This window comes from Danio aesculapii, chromosome 1 (genome assembly GCF_903798145.1).
Source record: "Danio aesculapii chromosome 1, fDanAes4.1, whole genome shotgun sequence".
Classification (NCBI taxonomy): domain Eukaryota; kingdom Metazoa; phylum Chordata; class Actinopteri; order Cypriniformes; family Danionidae; genus Danio; species Danio aesculapii.
In genome coordinates this window covers 54631348-54658802 of record NC_079435.1, presented here as the reverse complement: position 1 = coordinate 54658802, position 27455 = coordinate 54631348, and the positions used below count along the sequence as shown (strand labels likewise).

General features: G+C 36.1%; 1 protein-coding gene across 1 annotated transcript in view; it reads left to right on the top strand.

The window, feature by feature from the left end:
* Positions 1-27455, top strand: part of erbb4a (erb-b2 receptor tyrosine kinase 4a) — a 197300-nt gene that overhangs the window by 66477 nt on the left and 103368 nt on the right. Inside the window, exon 3 of the mRNA XM_056453846.1 lies at positions 7708-7859. Within this exon, the coding sequence (XP_056309821.1) occupies positions 7708-7859 (152 nt within the window). The remainder of the gene's footprint in view (positions 1-7707; positions 7860-27455) is intronic.

Below are 27455 nucleotides of genomic sequence, written 5' to 3'. Positions count from 1 at the left end.
AAAAGTTAGAATTTGCAGATAAAAAGTCACAATTATTAGGTATAAAGTCAGAATTTGGGATATACAGAGTGGTGGAAATAGTACTGAAAAATCATACCTAAGTAAAAGTGCCATTATTTGGCTAAAAAGCTTAGTGCGAGTAAAAGTATCTGTTGTAAATATTACTTGAAGTATGAGTAAAAAGTAGTAAAATTAATACATTTTTTACCATAAAAAGCTGGTTATATTCACACACTGTTGCCAGATATTTGGGTTTAAACTCCTTATAAAAGTGATTTTTGCATAATAGGTCTCCTTTAAAGTCTTATTAAAAACAAACAGACTACAAACAACTTTTAAACACATCTCAGTTAAAAGATTAAGTACAAATAGGCCAGACATATCTATTGGTTAAAATTCAAGTATACTTAAATGTAATTTTAGGTATATTTCTGAGAAGTATACTCCGTTTTTTATTTAAAGAAGTTTAACAATAGTACACTTTGATCAACTTTTTTATATGGTGGTTTAAAATTGCACAGGAAACATGCTGAGAATTTGCCTGAAAACACTGAAGGTATCTAAACTTTTTATAAAAGTGCAGATGTCACATTGAAGCAAATGTGATGAACAGATTTGTTGCACATCAGCGCCCCAGGAGCTTGGCTTTACCGAGTCTGAAATGATGAGTGTGTGAAACTGTGCAATGGGTGTTAATGTGGTGATCTGTCACTCCATTGATCCTGCCTGGATCCCATATCCTGAAGTTCTGATGCGGGCTTTTTAACTCTCCTAAAAGCTAAAGGCTCAGTTTCTGTCCACAAACGCCATTGAAGTACGGAAAGGAATCCCGTAGCGTCAGAAACGATCATGGATTATTGGGTCGGTGTGGCCAGGGAGCAAAAAGACACATTCTCATTTTTCGTTCTTCGATTTTGAGCACATCAGTCACAGTTATATTGAATGTTTCATTTGAAACGCTTTTGCCTCTAAGCTGTAGTAAAGTAAATGCTCCAGGCGGTAATAGTTAAAGGCCAAGATTGTTGATGTTGAATGAATTCTGTAACAGTTTATATACTAACTTTTTCTGGCAAATGTGAGTAAAAAGGCTTTTGAGTGTAAATAAAGGCAACTAGGTGTCTGGGAACTTTATGAACTACAATAAATTTTAAGTAAATTATATACTGTCCCTTTCTATTGTAAATATCTAAAAAATGCTTGGTTCTTTTAACCTAAAATTTGAGTAAAATATTGACCAACCCAAATGCTAGATTAAGTATTTAAGCCAGACAATATTTACTATGAACAAACAATAAAGTATACATTTATTATTAATTGTGTTTGTTAACGTTAATTAATTGTCAAATGTAATGTTAATACCTTAAATTTTAATAATGCATTAGTAAATTTGATTAATGATCCATTGATAAGAGTCTCGGCTGGGCCAGTTGGCGTTTCTTTGTATGGTTTGCATGTTGTCCCTGTGTTGGTGTGGGTTTCTTCTGGGTGCTCCGTTTTTTTCAGTCCAAAGACCTGCGCTATAGGTGAATTGTGTATGGGCGTTTTCTAGCTGGAAGAGCATTCGCTGCGTTAAACATATGCTTGAATAGTTGGTGGTTCATTACGCTATGGCGACCTCTAAAATAGAGATTGAGCTGAGGAAAATGAATGAATGAATGATTCATTAATAAATGCTGTATAAATATTGCAAATTGTTTTGTTTGTTTTAGCAAATGCATTGCCTAATATTGTTACCTAATGAAACCTTATTGTAAAGTGTGACCAACTGGGGATTTAAAACCTAAACATTGACATGGTTAATATTTTACTCAAATTCAGCATTTTTAAGAGTGTCTATTTATTAACATTTTTGGCACTTCAGTTTTTAATTTAATTTACTTTAGCACTTTAATTTAAGATGAGACTCTGACTATAGTTTAATGCACATTATGCTCAAAACACACCCATAAGTCATTAGGATAATAAGCACAACTCTGTTAGACCATGCGTCATGGCACAGAGCGTATTTTTCCATCCTTAAAATAGCAAAAGTGAATTTGGACACCACCTTAATGCATTTGCACCATTTGCTTTAGACTTTGCGCTTAGATTGTTAAAATAGAGCCCTAGATGTTTAATTTGTGGTCGATTTATGTCTAATATGGATATTTTTCTTGGATTTTAGCTTAAATAAAGAAAACAATTTACAATACATATAGTTTTGTTAATAATAACACTATCCATTTAGCTGTTGAAGTTAATTAAAGGAGTTGATTGTGATTTGTATTATTATTTTTTTTTACCATTATGTTGTATGTGTGTGCATGGAGAAGATTTAAGATGCAGGGCCCTATCATACACCCATCGTAATAAGGCACAAGACGTGTTTGGTGTGATTTGTTGCAATTTTCAGACCAGCGCAACCCTAATTTTCACATTCAATTTTCATGTCCTTGTTGGGGGACTTTTTTAGTTTATTCATGACAATTTGCATTTGTATAATGTTATTATTATTATTATTATTATTGTTATTATTAGTATTTATTATATGCATATTTATACTTGCTTTAATTAAAACAAGTTTAGATTTGTCCACCTGTTGGGCTTTAGAGACATATGCATCACCATATGGGGCATAAGAACAGGACGTGTGTTTGGATATAACTCAGTTTTTTGATCACACTTCGTTATTATTGCTCATTTATTCGTTTGCTGGAAATTAGAACTGAATTTAGAAATTGTTTTGAAACAAATCTTTGTGCTTAACAAACTAAAGGAAATATGAAGACTAATGGATGCCTTCACTGTAGTGCGTACAACACCTTTTCCTTATCCACGAAGTAAAGGAGTAAAGTGCAGAGTAAAAGTAAAATAAAGAGAAAGTAAAGAGGCCGAATGGAGGAGGCTCATTCTTTACCCTCACGCTGCAGATGGTCTGTTTAACTGTTTTCTCGATAGTACAGCATTCAGTTTTTCCACTTGCAAAGTCTGCCATGTAAATAGCAAGTGCACCATGGTGTAACACAACTTACTCTTAAAGGCAATGTGAGATGAGGCTCTAATTGGTTTAATACACGTTATGCTCAAAGCACACCCATAACTCATTAAGAGAATAAGCACAATCCCGTTAGACCATGCGCTAGGCCGCAAAGCGAATTTTTCCTTCCTTAAAATAGCAAAAGTGGATTCGGTTAAAATAGAGCCCGCTGTCATGATTACCAGCGATCTCTAACCACCAGAGGTCGCTGGTAAGCACTCACCCTCACAATAACCTATGGACTACAAATCCTCCATTCATGGACTACATTTTCATACATGCACTCCATTCACAAACACACATGCTTCCTCATTTTGACTGATTACATTTGCACCAACTGAGGATTGTCAAAGACTGATTACACACACTATTTATACAGCACACACTCACACTTCCATGGCCGTGTCTTGTTTAACTGTAAAGTGACATTACAACGCGTTTCCCTTAGTCTTGTTCCGCCGTGTTTTGATCTTTGCCTTGTTTCCCTTTCTCCTTGTCTGCCGCCTGTCTACCGACCTCTCGCCTGTGTTTAACTACGATTCTGGACTGCCTTTATACATCTGTTTGCACCTGTGTTGACCATTGCCTCCCTGACTTTGAATAAACCTGCACGTGGATCCTAAACTCAGTTGTCTCTGTCACTCCCCGTATTACACCCGCAGTCTATAAATGTCTCTTAATCATGGCAAAACATTGTAATTAACTGAAGTCGGACAAGATTTTCTCTCTGATCACTGGAAGGGTTAAATCATAGCTAAATCAGCTTAAAACCCCTGTGAGTCTGGCTTACAATACTGATACACTTACCATCAGAAGTTTTAAGGAAGCCTTCTTCCCCCTTCTTTGTCTCTTCCTTTTTTATTTATTTATTTTATTTGGAAGCAGATGAAAGAGACTAGCTGTCAGTACTTTATCCACATCTTTAATCTTACAGCATGCCATTTGTGTTGTGTTTTAAGCCCCGGTGAAAGTGGGACAAATTAAGGTGCTTTATAGCTTCAATCTCGTCATTTAAGCAATTTCACTGAGAGAGGAGAAAAAAAGAGTAACAATCAGTGTCTTACATTCACCCCAATACTATGTTTTCTCAGAAGCAAATGAACTCCAGCACAGAATAGACTTCAATTTGTGAGAAACATGGTTGGGGACGGCACATTGTTCTCCTCAGCCATAGACATGTGGCATATTCAATAAGGGAATCTGTAGTCCATTTGTCCGGCAGAGGTCTAAATCTTCGCTCCGTAAACACCATAGCACCCCCCGTGTCCTCCGGGACTACCTAACAGTGACAGTGAATGAATTTAGCGGGGAAGGGTGTAATTTGTCCACAGCAATAATGTGGAGTGGTCCGCTCTGCAGGCGGCGGGCCGTAATATAGCTTGCTGTAATGTAGAGAAACAGTCGCCCTCCGGGGTTCAATAACTGCTTATTACTCCTGCCTCCACTTCAGAAACATCGCCTTCCTCATCAGCCCGGTGGCCTCCCACATTATAACTCCGCGCTGCACTATCGACTGGACTTTCTGTTATTCGTTAAGCCTGTTGAGCAAATACCCTGTTTGTGGTCATGGTTCCACAGGTCCGTGATCTAATAGATGATGTTAGGGAATTGTCCTCGCCAGCTCTCATTTGTCTTCATATAGCGGCGACTGGGGCGAAGGCAGGCTGGTCAGTTTTTGGCAGCAGGTTCTAATGACATCTTGATGAAACTAGTATTGTTCATTTGTTTTCTGTTTTTCTTGTTTTATAAGACAGTTCCCATGAAATGAACTGCTGTTTTACTGGTCTGGACACTGAGTTTAAGTTTTAAAAAAATGTTTGGAAAAAATATTTTGGAAAAACAATATTTGTACAATAATTTGGTACTTCAGTATATATTAAATATGCAGTGTATATATAATGTATACTCACCGGCCACTTTATTAGGTACACCTTACTAGTACCAAGTTGGACCACCTTTGCCTTCAGAACTGCCTTAATCCTTTGTGACATATATTCAAAAAGGTACTGGAAATATTCCTCAGAAATTTTGGTCCATGATACATGATAACCAAAGGTGCTCTATTGGATTGAGACCTGGGGCCTCATGTATCCACGCTATGTACGCACAAAAACTTTGCGTACGCCAGATTTCACGCTCACGTTTGGATTTACTAACGATGAAATGAACGTGATAATGTGCGTTGGTTCACGCCAACTTCATGTCTGGCGTACGTGCATTTCTTGTGTGTGTTTGTTTTATTTCCATTGGCGACTCCTAGAGGCAATTACGTTAATTTGCACACTACAAACTATCTTTGAGCCCTGCAATGGCAGCTGTATGGGACGGGATCATCCTCATGTCTAGCAGGTATACAAGGTTTCCATACCATGCTGTTGACCAGCCAAACATTAAAGCGCAATTTGCAGTGATCGCCAGTTTTCCCAATGTAATCGGAGCAATCGACTACATGCACATTGCAATAAAGGCGCCATCTGAAGACGAATTTGAATGAATCAGAAACATTTCCATTTAATAAATGTGCAAATAATATGTGACGCTCAAATGCGCTTAACATAATACACACACTTATTAATGATTCCTACTTGTCTTCCTCTTGATGAAGACTAGGCAAAATCTGCTATGTAGTGGGGGTAAAAAGAAGAATGAGTTCATCAGACGCTGGGTTTGAACTGAGTCCATGATCAAACGTGTCAAAACATGTTGCCATGCGCTTTACAAGCTACGCCGCTCACCTCACGCTGCTATACACGTTACAAAATTTTACACCTTTACATCAAACCATTTCTATTAAATTCACTCACAGTGCGATGTTCAGACCCCAACTGTGTTAACCATGTCAGCTAAACTCTCCCACTCTTTTTTCTTTTGTTATTAATTCTGGAGGACAAACTTGCAAATAACACAGTTTTTCTCCGGTCTACCTCCGAAAAGAGCACCTCCAATTCATATTCTGTTCAAAGTTTCTCATTTTGCTTGCTTTTGCCATTGCTTTTTGTTTGGTTTTGCCAAAGTAGAGTCATTAGCATATTCATACGGGTGAGGAGGCAGGGAGGGGTTTTGAGCTCGTGCACGTGCACTCAGTTTCACATTAATTCGGATGTACTTCAAGAGTTCACACTTAGCTCACGATTTATACATAGCTTGTTTGGCATGCTGTCCCGGGAGAGAGCCCTGAGCTCAAGGTATCCTCGAGCCCAGGGCTCCCTCCTTTCACAGGGCGAGGGGAGACTGAGCTCAGGTCGATCTGAAACTCCCCCGCTGCTGAGGCCAAGGTGAACTTCCTGAGAGTAAGACATTAGAAAAAGATTTAGGCTTGTTTTATCTATAATATAGAGCAGAACAAGAAACACCAGATGGCCCAGTGAAGACCCAACGCCATTGGTATTCTTGCTGTGAGGCAAACGTGCTAGTCATTAGGCCACCGTGCCGCCCATTCTTGATAAAGGTGGAAGAAGGGGAGGAGGGGGGTTTCTTCCAGACGAAGATAGTTGTAGAGAGGAAATGAGAATATATATAGTTACTTGGGATCCTTTGATTGGAGGATCATGATTAGCTAATGTGGACCAGCTGGGTCAATCATGAGCACAAGCTCCTCTCGAAATTAGTTTAACATTTAAACTTCACAAAGAGAATATGCGTGGGATTCCGCGTACGCAGTGTTTCATACATCTGAATTTTTTACTGCGTATGCAATGTTTTTGTATGGTAGCATGTTCGCCTCACAGCAAGAAGGTCGCTGGTTCGAGCCTCGGCTGGGTCAGTTGGCACTTCTGTATGGAGTTTGCATGTTCTCCCCGTGTTCGTTTGGGTTTTCTCCAGGTACTCCGGTTTCCCCCACAAATCCAAAAACATGTGGTATAGGTGAATTGGGTAGGCTAAATTATCCGGAGTGTATGTGTGTGAATGTAAGAGTGTATGGGTGTTTCCCAGTGATGGGTTGCAGCTGGAAGGGCATCTGCTGCATAAAACATATGCAGGATAAGTTGGCGATTCATTCCGCTGTGGCAACCCCAGATTAATAAAGGGACTAAGCCGAAAATGAATGAATGAATGATTTACTTCCATGCATAGTGCACAGAATGACTTACTGAATGATTTAATGATTGAAATGCTGCTTTCTGTGATTTTTGGACAAACTTTTTTTATTTATTTTCCAAGCCTATAACATTTCATACCAGACACAGAGCTTGCTATTTTTTGTGTTTCAGAACACTCCCTCACCCTTCCAAAACAAGCCTAGGCATGACTATGGCCAAGCAGCTAATACCAAAAACTTGAAATCTCCTTTACCTCCTCTATTTCTGGTTAATCGATATGGCCTCCGTCATCCATTTAGAAAAGCTCTGATTCATGAGGTCCAATTCTAAAGTAAAATTATTTGCGACCTGGGAACCCTTTTTTGTATACTTAGACCTAAAACGTGCTCAATCCAAATCCAGCATCTCTCTTGAAAACTGACTGGCACACTATCTTTTTGATGACTGCATACTCGTACTCTCTTCCAACAGCTGAACCCACATCTATGGCAGATGATATTATATTTACCTGTAAAGTGTGTATATTCTGAAACTATGTTGTTTGTTTGTACTGTTGTATTAAAAAAAAAACTTTAAATAACAGTACATAAAAAAGAAAAAACGTTTTTGTGATCTGATCAGTTTCTCTCTTTCTCTTATTCTCCTCTACAGTGTGTCCTGGCACTGATAACAAGCTCAGCACGCTGTCGGATTTGGACCAGCAGTATAAAACTCTTCGGAAGTTCTACGAGAACTGTGAGGTAGTCATGGGTAATCTGGAGATCACCAGTATTGAGAGAAACCGCAACGTATCTTTCCTCAAGGTGAGTACCTCAACTAACACTGATAGATACACCAAAAACACACATAGTGAAACTCTGAAATTAGTACAGTTCAAAAAGGAAACTACAGTTTACAGGTAAACAGGAAGTATCACATTCAGCCATATCAAACAGTTGGCGTAAGTATCATTTTTACATTCTGTGCCGCATTGTATAGCAAATACATTTGTAGTAATTTGTGTGCCCATGGTGTGTTAAAGCGCATTGTTGTGGTATTATTATTTTGAGGCAACTGAAATAGACCACACCATTGATTAAAGAAAGTCTAAAGGGTTTGTGGTTGTTATTTAAAGAGCATGATAGTAATAGGTGGTTCTAAAATCCATGTACAAGTTGCTTATTACACACACAGGGATGCACAGCAGCACACGATTATATTTAAATATGAAAAATTTAAAGATTAAAATGTAAACAATTATTATTGTCTACATTAATATAAAACCGTTACCTCCCCCCATGCCTTATTCACCCCAGGGGGCTTTGGTAGAATCAATTTCCATTCGGAGCAGATTTATTTATTTGCTTGTGAAGCATTCAGCTTTTCCACATACAAAGTTCGCCATGTAAATAAACCGCAACTCGCATTTACAGGGAATGAGAGATGATACTCTGACTGGTTTAATTCACGTTACATTACCCATTGAATGAAATGTGTAAGTTTAGAGAAGAAAAACTGGAAGTGAGATAGATAGATAGATAGATAGATAGATAGATAGATAGATAGATAGATAGATAGATAGATAGATAGATAGATAGATAGATAGATAGATAGATAGATAGATAGATAGATAGATAGATAGATAGATCTTAGCTGGAATTTTATCTTTGCACCTTGTTATAATAATGTCACAAATGAACAAAATATAGTGCATTATTATGTGTGACTAACAGAAGACTATATAAATATATAAATAGCGGAAGACTATTTACTCTCAATATGAACACTCTAGTGACATGACATTAGTGAGCAAGCCATGCTGTTTTTCTGGATTTCAAAGGCAGTTGGGGCTTTTAGCAGTCTTTTGTATGGGCGCTGCAATTACTGGTAACACTGATGGTTAAATAGCTCTTTTACATTTGCATTAATGGATGCTACTCTTCTCTCCGGTTCCAAGCTTGGAGTAAGTGCAGAAACAGAGCAAATAGATTGTATGTGTGCTTTGTTTTCACACTAAAATCAGCTGTATTTCTTTATTTTGAGAGAAATCAGCTCGCTCCTGAGTCTGTGATTAGTTTTTGTTCTTTTTCATACTGGTTCTAATGTATCAGGATGAAAATATGGAAATAGTACGTGAAAACAAAATGTGCAGTTTGAGGGAGACCCCATGTTGAGCATATTTGGCTGTAAAATGTGTAAATGTGTGACTGGGTTACACTATTTTATGGTACCTTTTAGAAATGATTCTGACTTTGCTCTTACTGTACATGTCAATAACTCCCATTACAGTATTAGTAAGTGTATAAGTAAACTGTTACTAGAGGGTTAGAATAAGTTGTCAACCATACAAAGTTACTTCTTGTTAGTACAATGTTTTTGTTCTGATCTGTTTTTTCAACATAGGGTGATTGTGAATATGTACCACCATATACATTTCTGGAGAGCATAGATTATGTTGCCAGAAGTATTTATGGCTTTTCCGCTGTTACTAGTTTGCTCAGTGGCTCACCACGAATGCGGTAGACTAGAGATGCAGAGCGGAGTTGACCGCAACGAAAGAGTTTTAGTCCAGCGAAGAACAATTTTAGAAAGCAGGTAAAACAATAAAAAATAAAAGGCAAAAAATAAAAAAAGAAGTAAATAACAGGGTGAGAATGTGGTAAAATCAGAAAATGTGGTAAAAATCAGGCGGTTGTGAGGGCCTTTCTTTTTCTGGATTGCTTTTGAAAACACTATCGATTAGGTTTAGGGAAGGAGTGGGTGGGGGGATTGGTCAGTCATTCAGTCAGTCAGACAGCTGACAGCAACCTCTGGTGGATTTATGTGAGAACAGCAGGTGCGAATGGCACTTGCGAGAGAAATTTGAGATCTCAAAAAGCGTACACAGCGGCCTCTGGTGGATTCGCGAAAACAAAAACTGCAAAATAACGTACTGTACCTCCTGGGACGTATTTGGCACTCTCCGGAAATGTATATAGGGGTAAGTATCCATAATGAGCCTGGGTTAGATTTTTTCCTGTAATTTGTGTAATACATATGCAAGCCTGATTGAAGCAAATATATTTATTCAGTTACATGTAATTTATTACTCGGATATGTTGACATTTTCAGTGTTTTTAGGAATAATGATTGGATTTTAACCGACAGTAATCCATGAAGATGTTGCAACAGACATACATCAATGCCGATGATCATAAAAGATAGCTCTTTTTTTAACTGTTTAACTTAAGAGGACGAGCATATGTGTCTAATTAAACACAGAGTATAGGCTCTATTATACACCCGGCGCAATAAGGAGCAAGCTGTGTTTGCAGCGATTTGTTGCTATTTTCAGACCAGCACAAGAATAATTTTCATGTTTTGCACCACGTTGTTTAAATACGTAGCAAATCCATTTGCACCACTTTGTGGACTCATGGGTGTGCTGGTCTAAAAAGGAGGTGTGTTAAGGTGCATTGTTGGTGCATTGCTATTTTGAGGAACTGAAATAGACTGCACCATTGACCAACTAAAAGCTGCTCTAAATTCCAGTGCAGAGTGCGTTAGTTATGTGCCTGTGCAGGTCCAAAATGCATACACATTGCTTAAGACACACAGGATGTACAGCAACACACAAATATCTTTACATATGAGAAAAAATGAAAGGATTAAAATGTTACAGAAATTATTTTTATTTTCTACATAAATATAAAATATAAAAACCACTGCCACCTTACCTTCTTCATCTTGGGGGGCTTTTTTCAGTTTATTCATGACAATTTGTGTTTCTATGATGCGATCATTATTAGCAGTATTATTTATTATATGCATATTTATATTTATTTAAAAAAAATTATTTGTGCAGCTGTCAGGTTTTGGAGACATATGCATCACGATATGGGGCATAAGGATAGGACGTGTGTTTAGATATAACTAGTTTTTTTGACCACAGTTCATTATTATTGTTATTATTTTGCCGGAATTTAGAACTGAATTGAGAAATTGTTTTGCAACAAATCTTTGCACTTAACAAATAAAATTAAATATGTAGGCTAATGGATGTCTTCAATGGAGTGTGTACAACACCGTTTCCTTATCCACGAAAGCAAAGGAGTAAAGTAAAGAGTAAAAGTAAAGAGAAAGCAAAGAGGCCGAATTGAGGAGGCTTGTTCTTTATCCTCACGCTACAGATGGTCTGTTAAAGTGTTTTCTCGCTAATGAAGTGCTCAGTTTTTCCTCTTACAAAGTCCACCATGTAAATAGCAAATGCACCATGGAGCGACGCATCTGACTCTTAAAGGGAATGGGAGATGAGACTCTGATTGGTTTAAAGCACGTTATGCTCAAAACACACCAATCACTCATTAAGATAAGAAGCACAACTCTGTTAGACCATGCACCAGGGTCTTAAAATAGCAAAAGTGATTTGGACATGCCCTTAATGCTTTTGCGCCATGCACTACAGACTTTGCACCTAGATCGTTAGTTAAACTAGAGCCATACGAGTCTAATTTGATTTTACTTTTAGGCTATATGTAGATACAAACGACTATTTTATAAGAAAGTGTCTTTTGATCACTTATAGAATATTGTCCTGCATAGCAATTGATACGATCATCCATTGACAATGATGAACCATTACATGAGTTGTCAAATTTTTATTTGTACTAACTTATTATAATTTTATTTATAAGATACAGATCAGCACAAACAATTTTCCAATATTTATAGGGCAGATCCCCCACACATGTTGTTTTGACATCCTTCAGGTGAGATCAAGAATTAAATAGGGGTCAGCCCAACCCAACCCTCTTGTAATTCGACAACACAATTTCATCCCGCCCTAAATCACAAAAATAAACAGCTGAATGAATGAGGCCTTGTTTCTAAGGTCTCTTGTTTACTTGTAGCTCTGATGTTTATCCATCAATCTGCTGGTATTCAGGATCAGAGTATGCATCGACAGGTGGTGTCACTTTGGCCTGTCAAGTAGACCCACGGTCGGCTGTCAGGTTTTATCCTGGTCAAGGCCTGAGCGTTCCAGCGGCAGCTAATGATGTTACAGGCTTTGACTGACTCTTCATTAAGGTCTGATCAATCAGGCTGCTGGCTCCCTCCATGGCTGCTTAGTGGGAATACCAGAGAGACTCAATGTCTGAGCTGCCAGCTCCTGTTAATGTCAGGAACTGCCACAAACAATTGCCTCTATGCGTTGGTTGCTTGCTCTGCCACCAAACTAAATATATATGTCTATGTTTGGGAGTGTGTGTACTTATTTTGTCTGTTTACAAGAACAGATTTTGTATAATGTCATGGGTATACAGTTTTGCAGTGGTTTACGAGGACATGTCTAATGTCCTTGTAATTCAAAATTCTCACAGTTCAATCTCAGAGTCTCTCTCAAAGCAGCCTCTTGTTGATAAGTAATTTATTTATCCCCCCTCCCCTCACAATGTGGATATTGCTGTATGTTCACAAACTATTGGAAAGTGAACACATACACACAGAAAATTCATTTCAAGTTTACTTGTATAGCACTTTTCACAGTAATTATCATTCCAGAGCAGCTTCACAAATCAATACATACAGCAGCTCCATATCATTGCATTACAGTTAAAATCAGAAAAGTTAAGGAGTTGTGTAAAGGGTTGGCAGTATGTAAACATAGTTAACCTGTAGTAATACAGCATATAGGGTCCTTCTGAAGGAAATAATATTAACATGTAATAATAATACGTTCAATGAATTTAATGTTTTTTGTCCTCAAAGTTCTCAGATGGTTGGGATCCTCTCTCTTGCAGGATTGCCATCATCTCTTCACAGATCTTGGATCTGTTTAAGTGGCACTCCATGAGAAAGAGGCCTTGAGATGGGCATTAATCCTGTAAGACCTAAATATAGAAAAAAAATTAGCAAACATTTTTTTGACCTCTCAGATATTGTTTTTAGGAGACAACTGATGTAGGAACTAAATCATTTCCACATTTTTCTAACATTTTGGTAAGTTTTTAGGCAAATGTACTCACTTTGTCGGAACTGGTATACAGAGCATTTAAGCATTGTATAGCATGACTGACCATAGCAGTATAGCAGTAATAATACCACAACAATCATATTTTTTATGAATAAGCATTTTTTAATGTCGGTATTGGGGGTTTACAGGGACTCTTCATAGGCGTAATGTATTTTATACAGTGAAAATTGCGTATTAAATGGCCCTACCCCACCCCTACCCCTAAACAAAACCTTCACAGGAAACCTGTAGCAACATTGGAATGTTAAAAGAGCTCCCAAAGTATGATTTTGAAGCATTTTTAATTACAAGGACATTAGACATGTCCTCATAAACCACTATAATATATTACAACTATCTCATACACTCAAAAAATGAAAATGCACAAACACACACACACACGCACGCACGCACGCACACACACACACACACACACAGGCATAATGTCTTTAAATCTTAATGTCTTTAAATCTTAATTCGTACATTTTCATATTTACAGCACATTTGTTCAATATAGGCTCATTCTGAAAACGTAGTCCTATGTACATTTCTGGAGATCACGAATTATATAGCCAGAAGTACGTATGGCTGCATTTTGTCTTCAAAGCGAATGCTACAGGGCGGTATGACACCGATCCTTTTCTTGCTTAACATTTTCTTGCTTGATCGTTTGCCTTCATATAGACAGCTTTTCCGCTGTTACCAGTTTGTCTAGTGGCTCGCCATGTACGTCGGTGGACTTGAGATGCACAGAGGAGTCTGCCATGCCAAAGAGGTTCCAGTCTGACAAAGAACGGTTCCAGAAAGCGAGTAAACAAAACAGAATCCAAAAAAATCAGTCAGTCAACAGCGGCCTCTGGTGGATTTACGTAGGAACAGCAGGCACAAATGGCACTCACAAGAGAAATTTGACATCTGAAAAACCTAACACAGTGGCCTCTAGTGGATTCACGAAAAGAAAACTGCAATAAAAATGTAGCTCCTGGGACGTATTTGGCGCTCTCCAGAAATGCATATAGCGGTACGTTTTTAGAATGAGCCTAGCCTGCATTTGTTACATACTGTACTCGCTGTACTCACACTTCACTGAATTGAAATTCAGGTCTATGGCCTTGAATACAATGCATTTTGGGTGGTAATGCATTTACAGGAGAGCATTTAGCAGCCAGAGAGACTTACTCTCAAATGACAGCACTGCCAGAAAGTGACTGACTGAACACAGGGAGAAAGTGACACAGACTGGAGAAGTGGGCAGCTTGGACCATGTAAACAGACACTGTACACAATTCAACCCATCTGTGTTTCAGAGCTCTTTTTTTACTAACCAACTTCCATTTCAGCAAAAGTACAGAACTCAAGAAAACCTGTCAAAAAAATCTCCATTATAGGGAAAAATTGTCATCGTTTTGACCTAGAAAAGCCACAAAAGTCCAGAAATGATGATGCCCTTAACAGTGGATTTATACCTGACTGTTTTATGCTGACACAGGTACTGTAGTCCAATGGCAATCAGACATTTTATTGTACACATTTTGTTCCAAGAGTGTCCAGACAGAGTGTTTCAACTCCTCCTTGAAAAAAAATACTTGCACTTAATGTAAAATGGTTCTAAAAAGAATCTGTGGGAGTTTTCAATAGAGTTACTTTTTAAATTTACTTTCAAATGGATAGATCAGAACTATTATATTCGTTACCTGTGAATGGCAAATCTACGAAAATGGCAATACATGAAAAGCATAATTGAATGATCTATTACATGTGACATTATCAAATTAAGTTGTTGTAACTCAAAGAAGTTTGAAATAAAATGCAATATAAGTGTAACTGATGGTCGGGGTGACAACAGATTTGGGTCCAAATGCAGTTTGTTTACAACTTGGTCAGGCAGGCAATGGCAAGCGTAGTCTTAGGGTCCGTTCTTCATACTTCGCTTAAATGATCTAAGATGATTAGACAAATCCTGGATCTTTTAATCTTGATAACTGATCTCTGGCTAATTTGGTTCTTCAAACAAATTCGCGAATCAGATTAAAATGTCTAGATGAACTGATCTGAGATCACTGCGTGTGTTGTGAAGGACTGATCTATCGATCCTTGAAATCATGATCAGCAATGTAATGATTGGCTGAGGGCACAGCAACATAATGACATCATCTGATTTATATTCAATTATCCATGTGAGCAAAATGATATAAAATTCATAGTAAACGGTTTGTTAAATATGATATGGAATAACTTTCCACATTTGTTATGAGCTGCATGCTTTACGCTTTCATGTGTCAAGAGTATTTAGCAGTTTATTTAGTTTTATAGTTAGAGCGGATTTTCTTTATCATAGTAGCCATAGTAGTATTATAGTAGCCAATTTCTTCATCAGTGCAAAGAATAACTGGATGTTTAAATTAATTTTGCATAACAAAAGCATTTTGATATTGGTAAAGGTGTCTGCAACTTTTGTGAAGCATCAAATCACCGTTATGTTTACTGTCAAAACATGTGAATGACTGCATAAATGTATTATTCCTTTAAAAAAGTTGCATATTGCGCATACACAAATTGTACTGAAGCGATTGTACCCGTTTGTATCTAAAAAGTTCACATCAATAAATTTTCTCTTTGAACCACCAGGTGGCAGCCTTTGTACTTTTATTTCGAAGTGCAAATTGCATAAGTTTTATTAAAATATTTATTTTTAACCTTTTATATTTAGCTAAAAATTATATTTACTATTTTCCCAAATTTATATGCTGTAACCACTACTGTAAGAAAATATCAGAATTCTGTACATACTTTCAATATTATCTTAGCTTGAACTGAGACGATCTAATCCTGTTTATATGAAATAAACCTGCTCCCGAGCAGGTTTGAGCTACCAGACCTGTTGCTATGACATCAACTCCCAGATGAGTTTTGAAGTTTTTCGTGCAGTCAGTCAGTCAGTTGACAGTGGCCTCTGATGGATTTACATGAGAACAGCATGCGCGAATGGCACTTGCGAGAGAAATTTGAGATCTCAAAAAGCGTACACAACGTCCTAAAGTGGATTCGAAAAAACAAAAACTGCAAAAAAGTACCTCCTGGGGCGTATTTGGCACACTCCAAAAATGTATATCGGGGTATGTATCCATAATGAGCATTGGTTGTAGACTCTTGGTAATGTTACAGGTGTACAAGACTCAGCTGTGTGTGTGTGCATGTGCGTGTGTGTGTGTGTGTGTGTGTGTGTGTGTGAAAATGAGAGGTGTCTTTATAGTCCAGGTAATCTTTGATTATTGCCAGCTGTACCGGGTGTTGATTGGTGCACAGCATCATGGTAGTTGTAGTTCGTATGGTGGCCATACTTTTCAACATTGGGATGTGAAAATAAGGGAGACTCCCCTATTTATTATTAATTCTATGTGTATATGTCTGTTCAAAGATCCACCCAAAATCCAGAGTGTCCACTTTTGCTTCACTTCAAATCACGTGTACAGAATCCTTTGGGAAACAGTGTCTATTTATCAATAAGGAGCGTGTCTGACTGTCACTCACCGTGATCGTGACAAATAGTCTGAAAAAAAATGATTTGTAAAATCAACCAACCAATCGAAAAATCAATCAATCATGAAGAAACAAATAAGAAATCAAAAACACTTTGCAAATGGTTTTTGTATAATGTTTTATAAATCAGACTTTATAGTTATATAACACACACCTTGTTTTTTTAAGCATTCTACAAATGTAGCCTTTAATCTATAATAATAATAATAAATATATCTTGGTACGATGATATAATGCAATGCAATGAAGTGACTGAGTGATGCTCACAAAAGTCTTTGGTGTCATATTTAATAATTTATAGTTAATACTTTTGATTTTAAATGGTTGAAAAACTGCAATCAAGGATTTGGTTCCGTCACGAAATGTTCTAATATTAATGCCATTATAAAAGCTACTCTTATGCTATTTTTATGTTTTGATCATAATGGTAATGCTTTGCAAATTAATCTATGAGATAATAAATAAATGGCCTTTATATATGGGGTTAAACAACCATTGCAAAATTGTGTCTATAGTTTGCAACAATTTCCACATACAATTAGGTTTCTGTTAGCATAAACATCCCACAAGCTATTATCTTGCTATACTGTTTTGTTTCCTTAGGTTTCCTCTCAGGGAATGAGTTTAATAAGTCAAGCTATGCGATTACTTTACTAAAACGCTCTGCTTCTCTCTACCCATTTCCCTCTTATGCTCTACGAAATCCACTTGCTATCCCTTTTAATTAGGATGTAATCAGAATCTGGGCCTGTCATTAATCAAAGCCACCCAAATGAGAGGGGATTGTCCAGCTCACTAGCCTCATTACAGGCCTGTGTATGTGTGTGTGTGCGAGTGCTTTACTAATATTTCAAGGTTGAAGACATTTGCAAACCCCGGAGATCAGAAATTCAGTTGTATTAGTTTTCGTGAAATTAGTCTTTCAGAAGGTTTCGCTGTTACGCCAGTAGGTGGCAGCAAGAGAACATCTGCAAGAGTGAGTGAGTCATTCAGTCGCTCGATTCAACTGATTCATTCAAAAGCACTGATTCTTTAGTAACAGGTCATTTTGATTTGACTTTTGTGTCCATTCTGTTGGTGGACACAAGATGTACAAAAATGACACTTTTAATCCCTTTCATTAAATATGTGTTTTAAACAACACAGGCTCAATGTGATTACACACCCTATATACATTTCTGGAGATCGCCAATTACGTTCCAGGAGCTACGTTTTTTGGAGTTTTTGCTTTTCGCAAATCCACTAGAGGCCGCTATGTAGGCTTTTTCAGATCTCAAATTTATCTTGCGAGTGTCATCTGAGTCTACTGTTGACTGACTTACTGGCTGACTGGCTGACCCAACCGACCGACCCCCACCCACCCCCTTCCCTAAACCAAACCAATAGTGTTTTGAAAAGCACTGATTAACCTGCCCACCCCTTCCCTAAACCCAACCGCAGTATTTTAGAAAGCAATCCAGAAAAAGAAAAGCCCTCTCCTGATTTTACCACATTTTCACCCTGTTATTTACTCATTTATTGAAATTTTCAGCTTTTGTTTTTGTCTCACCTGCTTTCTGAAACCGTTCTTCACCAGACTTGAACACCATTGTCGCGGTCAACTCCACTCTGTGTCTCAAGTCTGCTTTTTCTGTCGAGCTACCGGACAAACTGGTAACAGTGGGAAAGCCGTCCACATGGAGGTAATCGTCAGCTGGAAAGCGAAAAAAGAAATGGCGACATAGCGCCCTGTAGTGTTAATTTAAAGATGAAATGCAGCCATACACAGCCCTGGCTACATAATTTGCGATCTCCATATTCATTCAGAAAAGTTTTTATGCTAATATTTAATAAAAAGAGCACAAGCAATTGCTTTGGGCTTTTTAAATTGTATTTTTTGGTATTGTTGTACTGGTAATAACAGTTTAACAAGTAATAAAATGACAAATGAGTATTACGAGAGAGGTATAATAATATATTTTTCTGGTTTAACTTGTTTTCAGCATTAAATGAAATCTTATTTGCAGTGTTATATATAAATATCTTTATTATATATATAAAGTAATAGGCCTACATTACAATCTAGTCACTTAAAATGTAACTAAATGTGTTACTTAGTTACTTTTTAAGGAAAGTAATGTGAACGTATGTGTTATTTATTTATTTATATATTTATATGCGTTTTTTTAAGAGTAGCTTTAGGCTTATTTAGAACACTGCTTATTTGTACTTCTTAAGCATAAACTTAATTTATTAATCTATAATATAATATAATATAATATAATATAATATAATATAATATAATATAATAAAATATAATATAATATAATAAAATATAATATAATATAATATAATATAATATAATATAATATAATATAATATAGTATAATATAATATAATATAATGTAATGTAATGTAATGTAATGTAATGTAATGTAATGTAATGTAGTGTAGTGTAATGTAATGTAATGTAATGTAATATAATATAATATAATATAATATAATATAATATAATATAATATAATGTAATATATACTTTACACAGCCGGTTCATTCCGCTGTGGTAACCCCTGATTAATAAAGGGACCAAGCCAAATATAAATGAATGAATGAATATAATATTTACAATGCATTTTATTTATTATTATTATATAGATTATTACATAGTGGGTTAGTTTAATAAAATAATTTAATGTGCATGTTGAATATAATAGATGTTTGTTGATGGGCGGTGCTTTTGTTGAAAGCTCTTCTTGGTCGGTTGCAATTATTTTTAAATGCATTAAAAGGCAGCGCATGTCTTAGCCTTACCCTGGAGTTTGTTCACCCTCCACCTATGTACTGAAACCCTTAAATGTCACTTTAAGCTGTATAGAAGTGTGTTGAAAATATCTAGTCAAATATTATTTACTGTCATCATGGCAAAGATCAAATAAATCAGTTATCAGAAATGAGTTATTAAAACTATTATGTTTAGAAATGTGTTGAAAAAAAATGTTTTCTATGTTAAACAGAAATTGGGGGGAAAAATAAACAGGGAGGCTAATAATTCAGGGGGTTTAATAATTCTGATTTCAACGGTATCTGTGTACGCTGAAGTTCTATCCAGTGCATTTTGAGAGAGTGTGAGACGTCCATTTCCTCCCCATAGCTGTTATTTCACCCACTAAATGTATGCTGCTGTACGGGCTTGTCCTTTTCCGAGAGGTAAATGAACCAGGCTGTAATTTTTTATGAGAGATGATGCTACTTGACTTCTGCACCTCTCATTTACAGATGTAGAATTTCACTACCTCCTCGCTAACTCTAAAACCCTCTAAAATCACTTCAGCCTGACATAATGTACCCAGCGAGAAAGAGGACGGGTTCAAGAGGGCTTATGGGAGAAAATGATAATTGTGTCTGTGGGCTAATAGCACCGTCTCATTATCCCACCGTACTGTCACTGTAACATTGTCGGAGGAGAGCGTTTCAGCACAGCCGCCAGCTCACTAACATTAGTGTAATTACAGCTTCTTCTTTTTTTTCATAGGAAATTAACACATTGTTAGATTAAGCGTCTCTTCACCTTCTCAAATTGCTATCACAAGTTCATAGTCCATAAGCGTATTAGTGTTTACTAATTACACACTTTAACCACTTGAAATGCCTTGAAATAAAGGCCATTTTTGTAGCTTTGTGGTCATATGTTCTACTTACATACTTGTCATAACTTTTTCACCGAGCTCAAGCATCTAATATCAGTTCATTATATATTTTTTTTCAATCCCTCATTTTTATGAAGGGTAGTAACATTAATATTATTGTAATAAAACTATTAAATGTGCCACAGAATCAAAATGTGGATTTACGGCATAGCTGAAAAATAAGAGTTCAGTATATGGCATGTATGAGCCATAAACACCATTGTTTCCATGAGTGAAAAACTAGCCAATCAGAACAAATTAGCTATGACCAATTTTCCTTTATTTATAAGTTTATATAAGCGTCTATTATACTTAATACATATGTGGGACTCTTATTTTGAAAATGAAACTGTCATTATAGAGCTTTCAGGCATCTAATATCAGTTAAATATCTTTTTATTTTTCAGTCCCCCATTTTTGTGAAGGGTAGTAACATTACAATTATTATTATAAAACTGTTAATGGTGCCATAGAAAAACCTGGCTTTACCTTGTCATAGCTGAATAATAAGAGTTAAAAGAGCCATAAACACCATTGTTTCCATGAGTGTAAAATCTCTGTGAAAAACTAGCTAATCAGAACAAATCACAGACTGATTGGCCGCAACATTTCCTAGTGAGATTACAACAATGATCCTTTTTTCCCCTTTATTTTTAAGTTTATCTAAGCTTGTATTACACTTATTATTTTAAAAATGAAACTCATTATAAAGCTTTCAGGCATCTAATATCAGATAATTATATATATATTTCCAGCCTCCAGTTTTTTTTTTTTTTTTTTTTAATTAAGCGTAGTAATATTGCTATTATTATAATAAAACTATTAAAGGTTCCATAGAATAAAACCTGGATTTACCTAGGCATAGCTGAAAAAGAAGAGTTTAGTATATAGGATACCATGAGCCATAAGCACCCTTGTTTCCACGAGTGAAGCATGTCTGTGAAAAACTAGCCAATCAGAACAAAACAAAGACTGGTTGTAGTAAATTATAGCAAATAAATAAAAAAGTAAATAAATAAATAAATAATTTAATGAATAAATAAGCGCATGTTGGCTCAGTGGTTAGCAATGCCGCCTCACAGCAAGAATGTCGCTGGTTCCAGTCCCAGCTTGGCCAGTTGGCATTTTTGTGTTTGCATGTTTGCATGTTCTCCTTGTGTTCGCGTGGGTTTCCTCCGGGTACCCCGGTTTCCCCCACAATCTAAATTTATTCATTATTATTGAAGAAATGAATGAATGAATGAATGAATGAATGAATGAATGAATGAATGAATGAATATTTATATATTTACAGTTGAAGTTAGAATTATTAGCCCCCTTGAATTATTAGCCCCTTTGTTTATTTTTTTTCCAATTTTTGTTTTACGGAGAGATTTTTTTAACACATTTCTAAACATAATAGTTTTAATAACTCATTTCTAATAACTGATTTATTTTATCTTTGCCATGATGACAGTAAATAATATTTGACTAGATATTTTTCAAGACACTTCTATACAGCTTAAAGTGACATTTAAAGGCTTAACTAGGTTATTTAGGTTACTAGGCAGTTTAGGTTAATTAGGTAAGTTATTGTATAATGATGGTTTGTTCTGTTGACAATCGGAAAAAAAAAAAAAAAAAAAAAAAAAAAAAAAAAAAAATATATATATATATATATATATATATATATATATATATATATATATATATATATATATATATATATATATATATATATATATATATATATATATAGCTTAAAGGGGCTAATAATTTTGACCGCTTTTTAAAACAAATAAGACTTTCTAAAGAAGAAAAAATATTATCAGACATACTGTGAACATTTCCTTTCTCTGTTAAACATCATTTGGGAAATATTTAAAAACAAAACAAAAAAAAAATCAAAGGGGGGCTAATAATTCTGACTTCAACTGTATATATAAATAAAAAACCCATAACATGACATTTATTAAATAGGTTGTATTTTTTTTTCTAATTGATGACATTATAATAACAGTAATAACTCTGCAATTTACCCAAATTACAAAGTGAAAGTGTACACTAATGTAGCTCTTATGAATTGTCCGTCCAGTTTATCCATGACCATCTAAGTCCCATTAACATCTAGCAGTGTCTCGACATGGTCCCTGAGGTGAAATGAATTCCTCACAGCAATTATGGATACCTGAAATTACTACAGCTACACGAAAAGCTCCGACAATAAAAAAAACAGCCTTAATTGAATTCATGGCATTCAAACGAATGATGATTGAACTGTGTATCTTAATCTTTCAAATTAGACAATATTGACCCCTGGCATATAGACGAAGCTGAAGTGTAATTAATTCTAAATCAATTACACAAAAATCTTTTTGCTGAAAGCTCCTGCAGATTGATTTCGAGCACAGTGTCCTGCATGTAATAACTCCTTGGTTAAATAAATAATAAAAATCACATTCAGTATAATGCTTTTCATTTCAACTCGCTTCTTTTTTCATAACTGTAGCTACGGTTTATCATTCACAATGCGCCAGCTCTCCTCTCCAGCATTTGAATGATTGCCGTTGTTTCTAAAGATACTTCTAAAGGTCATGATTGCTATTCAAATGAAGGTAATGATTGTCTGAGACACCGAGCGCAAGAGGAAGTCCCATTATTTGAGTTATGGAAGACCAAACTTTGCTTACAACATGCATTGTTATTGAAATGAGTCTTCAATGCTGCTTAATTTAGCCCTCCAAATTGTTTTTCCTTTATGGATTTTTAATATTTGCCAGCGAGAGCTAGTTTCAGGCAAATATGTGCAGTGTCATGTAGCTTGCCACATGGAGTGGAACAAACAGATTGCATTTAACAATAGCGTTGACATTTATATTGTGTTTTCCTTCAGTTTGAATACAGAACAGACCGTGCCTGCTCATAAAAAAAAAAAAAAAAACGCCTTCGCCACATTCTGTCATCTAAAAATGGATGATTGTGACCCTGAAACTCTTCCCACTTCTCACTGCGGGGCTTCTGTCAACTACCCTCCTCATTCACAGTCTCATATCTCTTGCAAAAATAAAAATGATCTCCTGCCACGTTCTGGCTTGTAGCTGGAGCTGTTTTGTTTGTTCGCAATATTCTCCTGTTACTTCTGTCGGTTTCTCCCTCGGAATATGCTCTCGATAAAGATGTCAGCAACTTTCATCATGCCTTTTACCGGGTATTTGAAATGAGAGATCATACAGGCAGTGAAATGCAAATCGTGCAGTCATTAAAACTCCAAATATTTACACTTCGCAAGAGATGTTTTGCTGACAGCTTCTGTTAAGGAGTTTGCTCTTTCAAGACTGCAGTTATTGCGTATCGAGTTTTGTCTGTTTGTAAGTCCTTTAGAAACAAATTTGATTTGAATTGAATTTGAATAGGAGTTGCAAGAATGTTTATGTTTACACATTAGCCCCTTTCACGCAGTGATAACGGTAAATATCCGGAAAATTTCCAGAAACGACTTTACTGGTAAATTCCTAAAAAGGTGTTGACACAGGCACAGACGTTCCGTAATTTTTCCGGAAGAAACCATTCACACATCCATTCCAAAATACCGGTAAATTCTGACATCATTAAATGAGCTTTAAACTTATTAATGAGCTCTAAGTATTTGTAAACATAGAAGGGGTTGGCCTTTTCTTGATGATTTCACTTTTACTTATGCATTCATGCAGCTGCTTTGTCTGAGACAACCAAAGGCAGAAACACGAACCACAGCTAAATGTTTACACATTTGAGTACAATACAAATTATGTGGATGGATAAGTATTGTGAACAACTTATGTTCATAATGTTCATAAAATATGTGTGTTCTGCCGCTAACTGGCTCCTTGATGTGCACACACGTCAAGCAACTGAAGCAGAGCTTGAACAAAGATTGGTTTATCATTAGCATTTTATCAATTTTTTACACAGTTGGCATTAAAAACAAACAGAAACGTCATCTGACAAACATCTAGCAGCTAAATGTGTCTGGAATAATATTAAAATGTTTTTGTTTTCATAAACTGCGTGGATGTGAATACATCTAAGTGTTCTGATTGGCTGATTCTGATTTCTAGGCGTGAACGTGCTCTTTCTGGCAATCTTCCTTCTGCGTTCACACATCGCAGAAGTCCGGCAAATTACCAGTAATGTTACAAGTTTTCTTTCCGGAAAATTGCCAGGGTGAATTTACCGGTGTTTTCAAAAAGGACCTGTTCACACATACAGAACTTTCAGACTATACTCAAAAATGTATGTTTGCTGTTTGTTTAAACTACTTATATACAGTAAAATAAGATAAAACAACACAATTCTTGATATTTTTTTTGGGATAACTTAATTGGTTTATGTTCAATCTACTTAAATTTGTAAAAACTAATGATTTAACTTAATTCCTTTATGTTGTCTTAACATAAATCGATTGTGTTGAACCCCGCATTTTTTACAGTGTATGAACATGTTGCCAAATCAGCCCAGGTTCATAATGGATATGTACTCCTGTGTACATTTCTGGAGAGCGCCAATGTCCCAGGAGCTACGTTTTTTTGGTCTTTTTGTTTTCGAGAATCCACTTTCGAGAGGCCTGATTGACTGACTGACTGACCGACTCATCCCCCCACCAAGCCGCCTGATTTTTACCATGTTTTTAAATCTTACCATGTTCTCACCCTGTTATTTCCTTGTTTATTTTTTGCCATTTGTTTTTGTTTTACCTGCTTTCTGGAACCGTTCTTAGCCAGACTCGAACCCCGTCATCATAGTCAACTCCTTTCTGCCAACTTATACGGCAAGCCACTGAGCAAACTGGTAAAAGCAGAGGTAAGCAGTCAGCTGGTAGCGTGAAAAGAAACAGAAGCCATCGGCGGTATCATATCGCCCTGTAACATTCATTTTAAAGACAAAATGCAGCCATGCGAAATGTATACAGGCATATTCACAATAAGCCTGTGTCGTGACAAATTAAATATCTCAGAAACTATGAGTATGATTATTTTGGTGGTTATGAAAAAATAGGTCTCTCATATGAAACTTATTGTAAAAAATAATGCTAAACATATGGGAGCACTTTATTTTGCAGTCCAATTTTGCATGTACATACTATTGGTTTATCACAGTAGTTACAATGACTGGCTGATAACTACTGTAGTTACTATCCCTAAACTTACCGCTGGACCTAACCTTAACCCCTATATAGAGAACAACAGGCACGAATGGCACTCGTGAGTAGGCATGGGACGATAACCGTTTTCAAGGTATACCGAGGTTTGGAAAAGTCAAGGTTTTAAAACTGTATCTCCAGCAGAAAAGATATCCAAAGATGCCATTTTAAACTGTAAACAAATCAGTGTTTTTGAAGACAGCAGAAGTCAATGATTCATATTAATTATTTAGACATGTTTACTGTTCTAAAATAGTTTAATTGTTTCTCAAAATGAAATTTATTGTGTTCAAAAAAGGAAAAAAGATTTAGTTTTTTACCCAGACATTTAAAAATAACATATTGTAGAGCAGTAATCATCATCATCTTACCGTCAGAATCTTATACCGGCCCATGCCTACTTGTGAGAGAAATTTGAGATCTGAAAAAACAAAAAGCGTAGCTCCTGGGACATGTTTAGCGCTCACCAGAAATGTATACAACGGTACGTTTTCACATGGAGCCTGGGTTAGCTACATTTTTGCTAACATAGTGTATGAGAAAGAAATACTTACAAAACTAAGTTTCTGTATGAAAAACAATCTCACAATGGCTGTTTATGCATAACATTTAGCAAAAGAGGTGTTTGTTAACATGCGGTTTGCTGTGATCTGACATTACAGAGTTCTGCCAAGCTCTTATTTAAAAGAGCAAAGCCTTCTGAGGCATATTAACCAGCTTAAACCTCATTGAGAAATGAATTGTGTATTGTTTACTGCTTGCTCAATTGACTGGAATCAATTATGAATTGCGGCACAGGGCTGTAATTGCAATTGAATTAGCCTGTGTTCTTAGGAAAGTCTATTAGGGGGGAAAACATCAAAAGCAAGGGTTTCATTTTCTTTATATTAGTTTTTCTGGCAGCTACGGCACTGGTCCAGTGAATTTGTAATACAAAAAGGGCAGGAAAACACATTTGTGTCAAAGTAAACTGTGTTGTTGAAGAAGCCCTCAAAAGCAAAGTAATTATGTCATTAAAAAAAGGTAAATTCGAAAGCAGATTATGAATTCTGCCCATGTTTTGGGGGTTTGGAGGTTTGTTGGTTTGTTGCTAGGTAACAGAAACTGCACATGACAGTAATAAAGGTTGGATGTTTAGTAATGATGTTTGCTAAAGCCAATGTCACAATTAATATTTGTCGTATTTAGGGAGAGAATGCTAATTATATAAGAACTTCCCACACTATGCTATTTTTTATTTGTGTTTACAGTACATTAAATGTATGCTTAGTGTATTATAATTTGTGTATTTTATAATAATAATAATAATAATAATAGTAATAATAATAATAATAATAATAATGATAATAATAATGATAGTGATAATAATTTGTATATTTTAGTCTATTATATAATATTTTATAAATGTAGATACAATACAATGATCATAATTTTATCTAGCTACGATACACTCAACAAAATTATTGTCATTGATCCCAGTTGTACGAGCAACAAATAATAACTTGACTTCTGGTTGATCATTTGGAAAAGTGGCAGGAGGTAGATTTTTCTGATGGATCATCTGTTGAACTGCAGCCCAATCATCACATACTGCAGAAGACCTATTGGAACCCACACAGACCCAAGAATCTCAGAGAAATCAGTCAAGTTTGGGAAAAAAAATCATGGTTTGGGGTTACATTCAGTATGGGGCATGTGAGATATCTGTAGAGTGGATAGCAACATCAACAGCCTGAGGTATCAAGACATTTGTGCTGCCAATTACTTTACAAACCACAACAGAGGGCAAATTCTTCAGCAGGAAAGTGCTTTTTCTCACACTTCAGCCTCGACATCAAAGATCCTTAAAGCAAAGAAGGTCAAGGTGCTGCAGGATTGGCCAGCCCAGTCACCAGACATGAACATTATGGAGCATGTCTGGGGTAGGCATATCTTGACATTGTTTTCTTTAGTCTTGAAATATGTTACATCATATGTTATGTTATGAAAAAGGAAAAAATAATAAAAAACAAAACAAAGATAAAGCTGTCTTTTAAACATGTACAAGCTTTATATTGTGCCTATA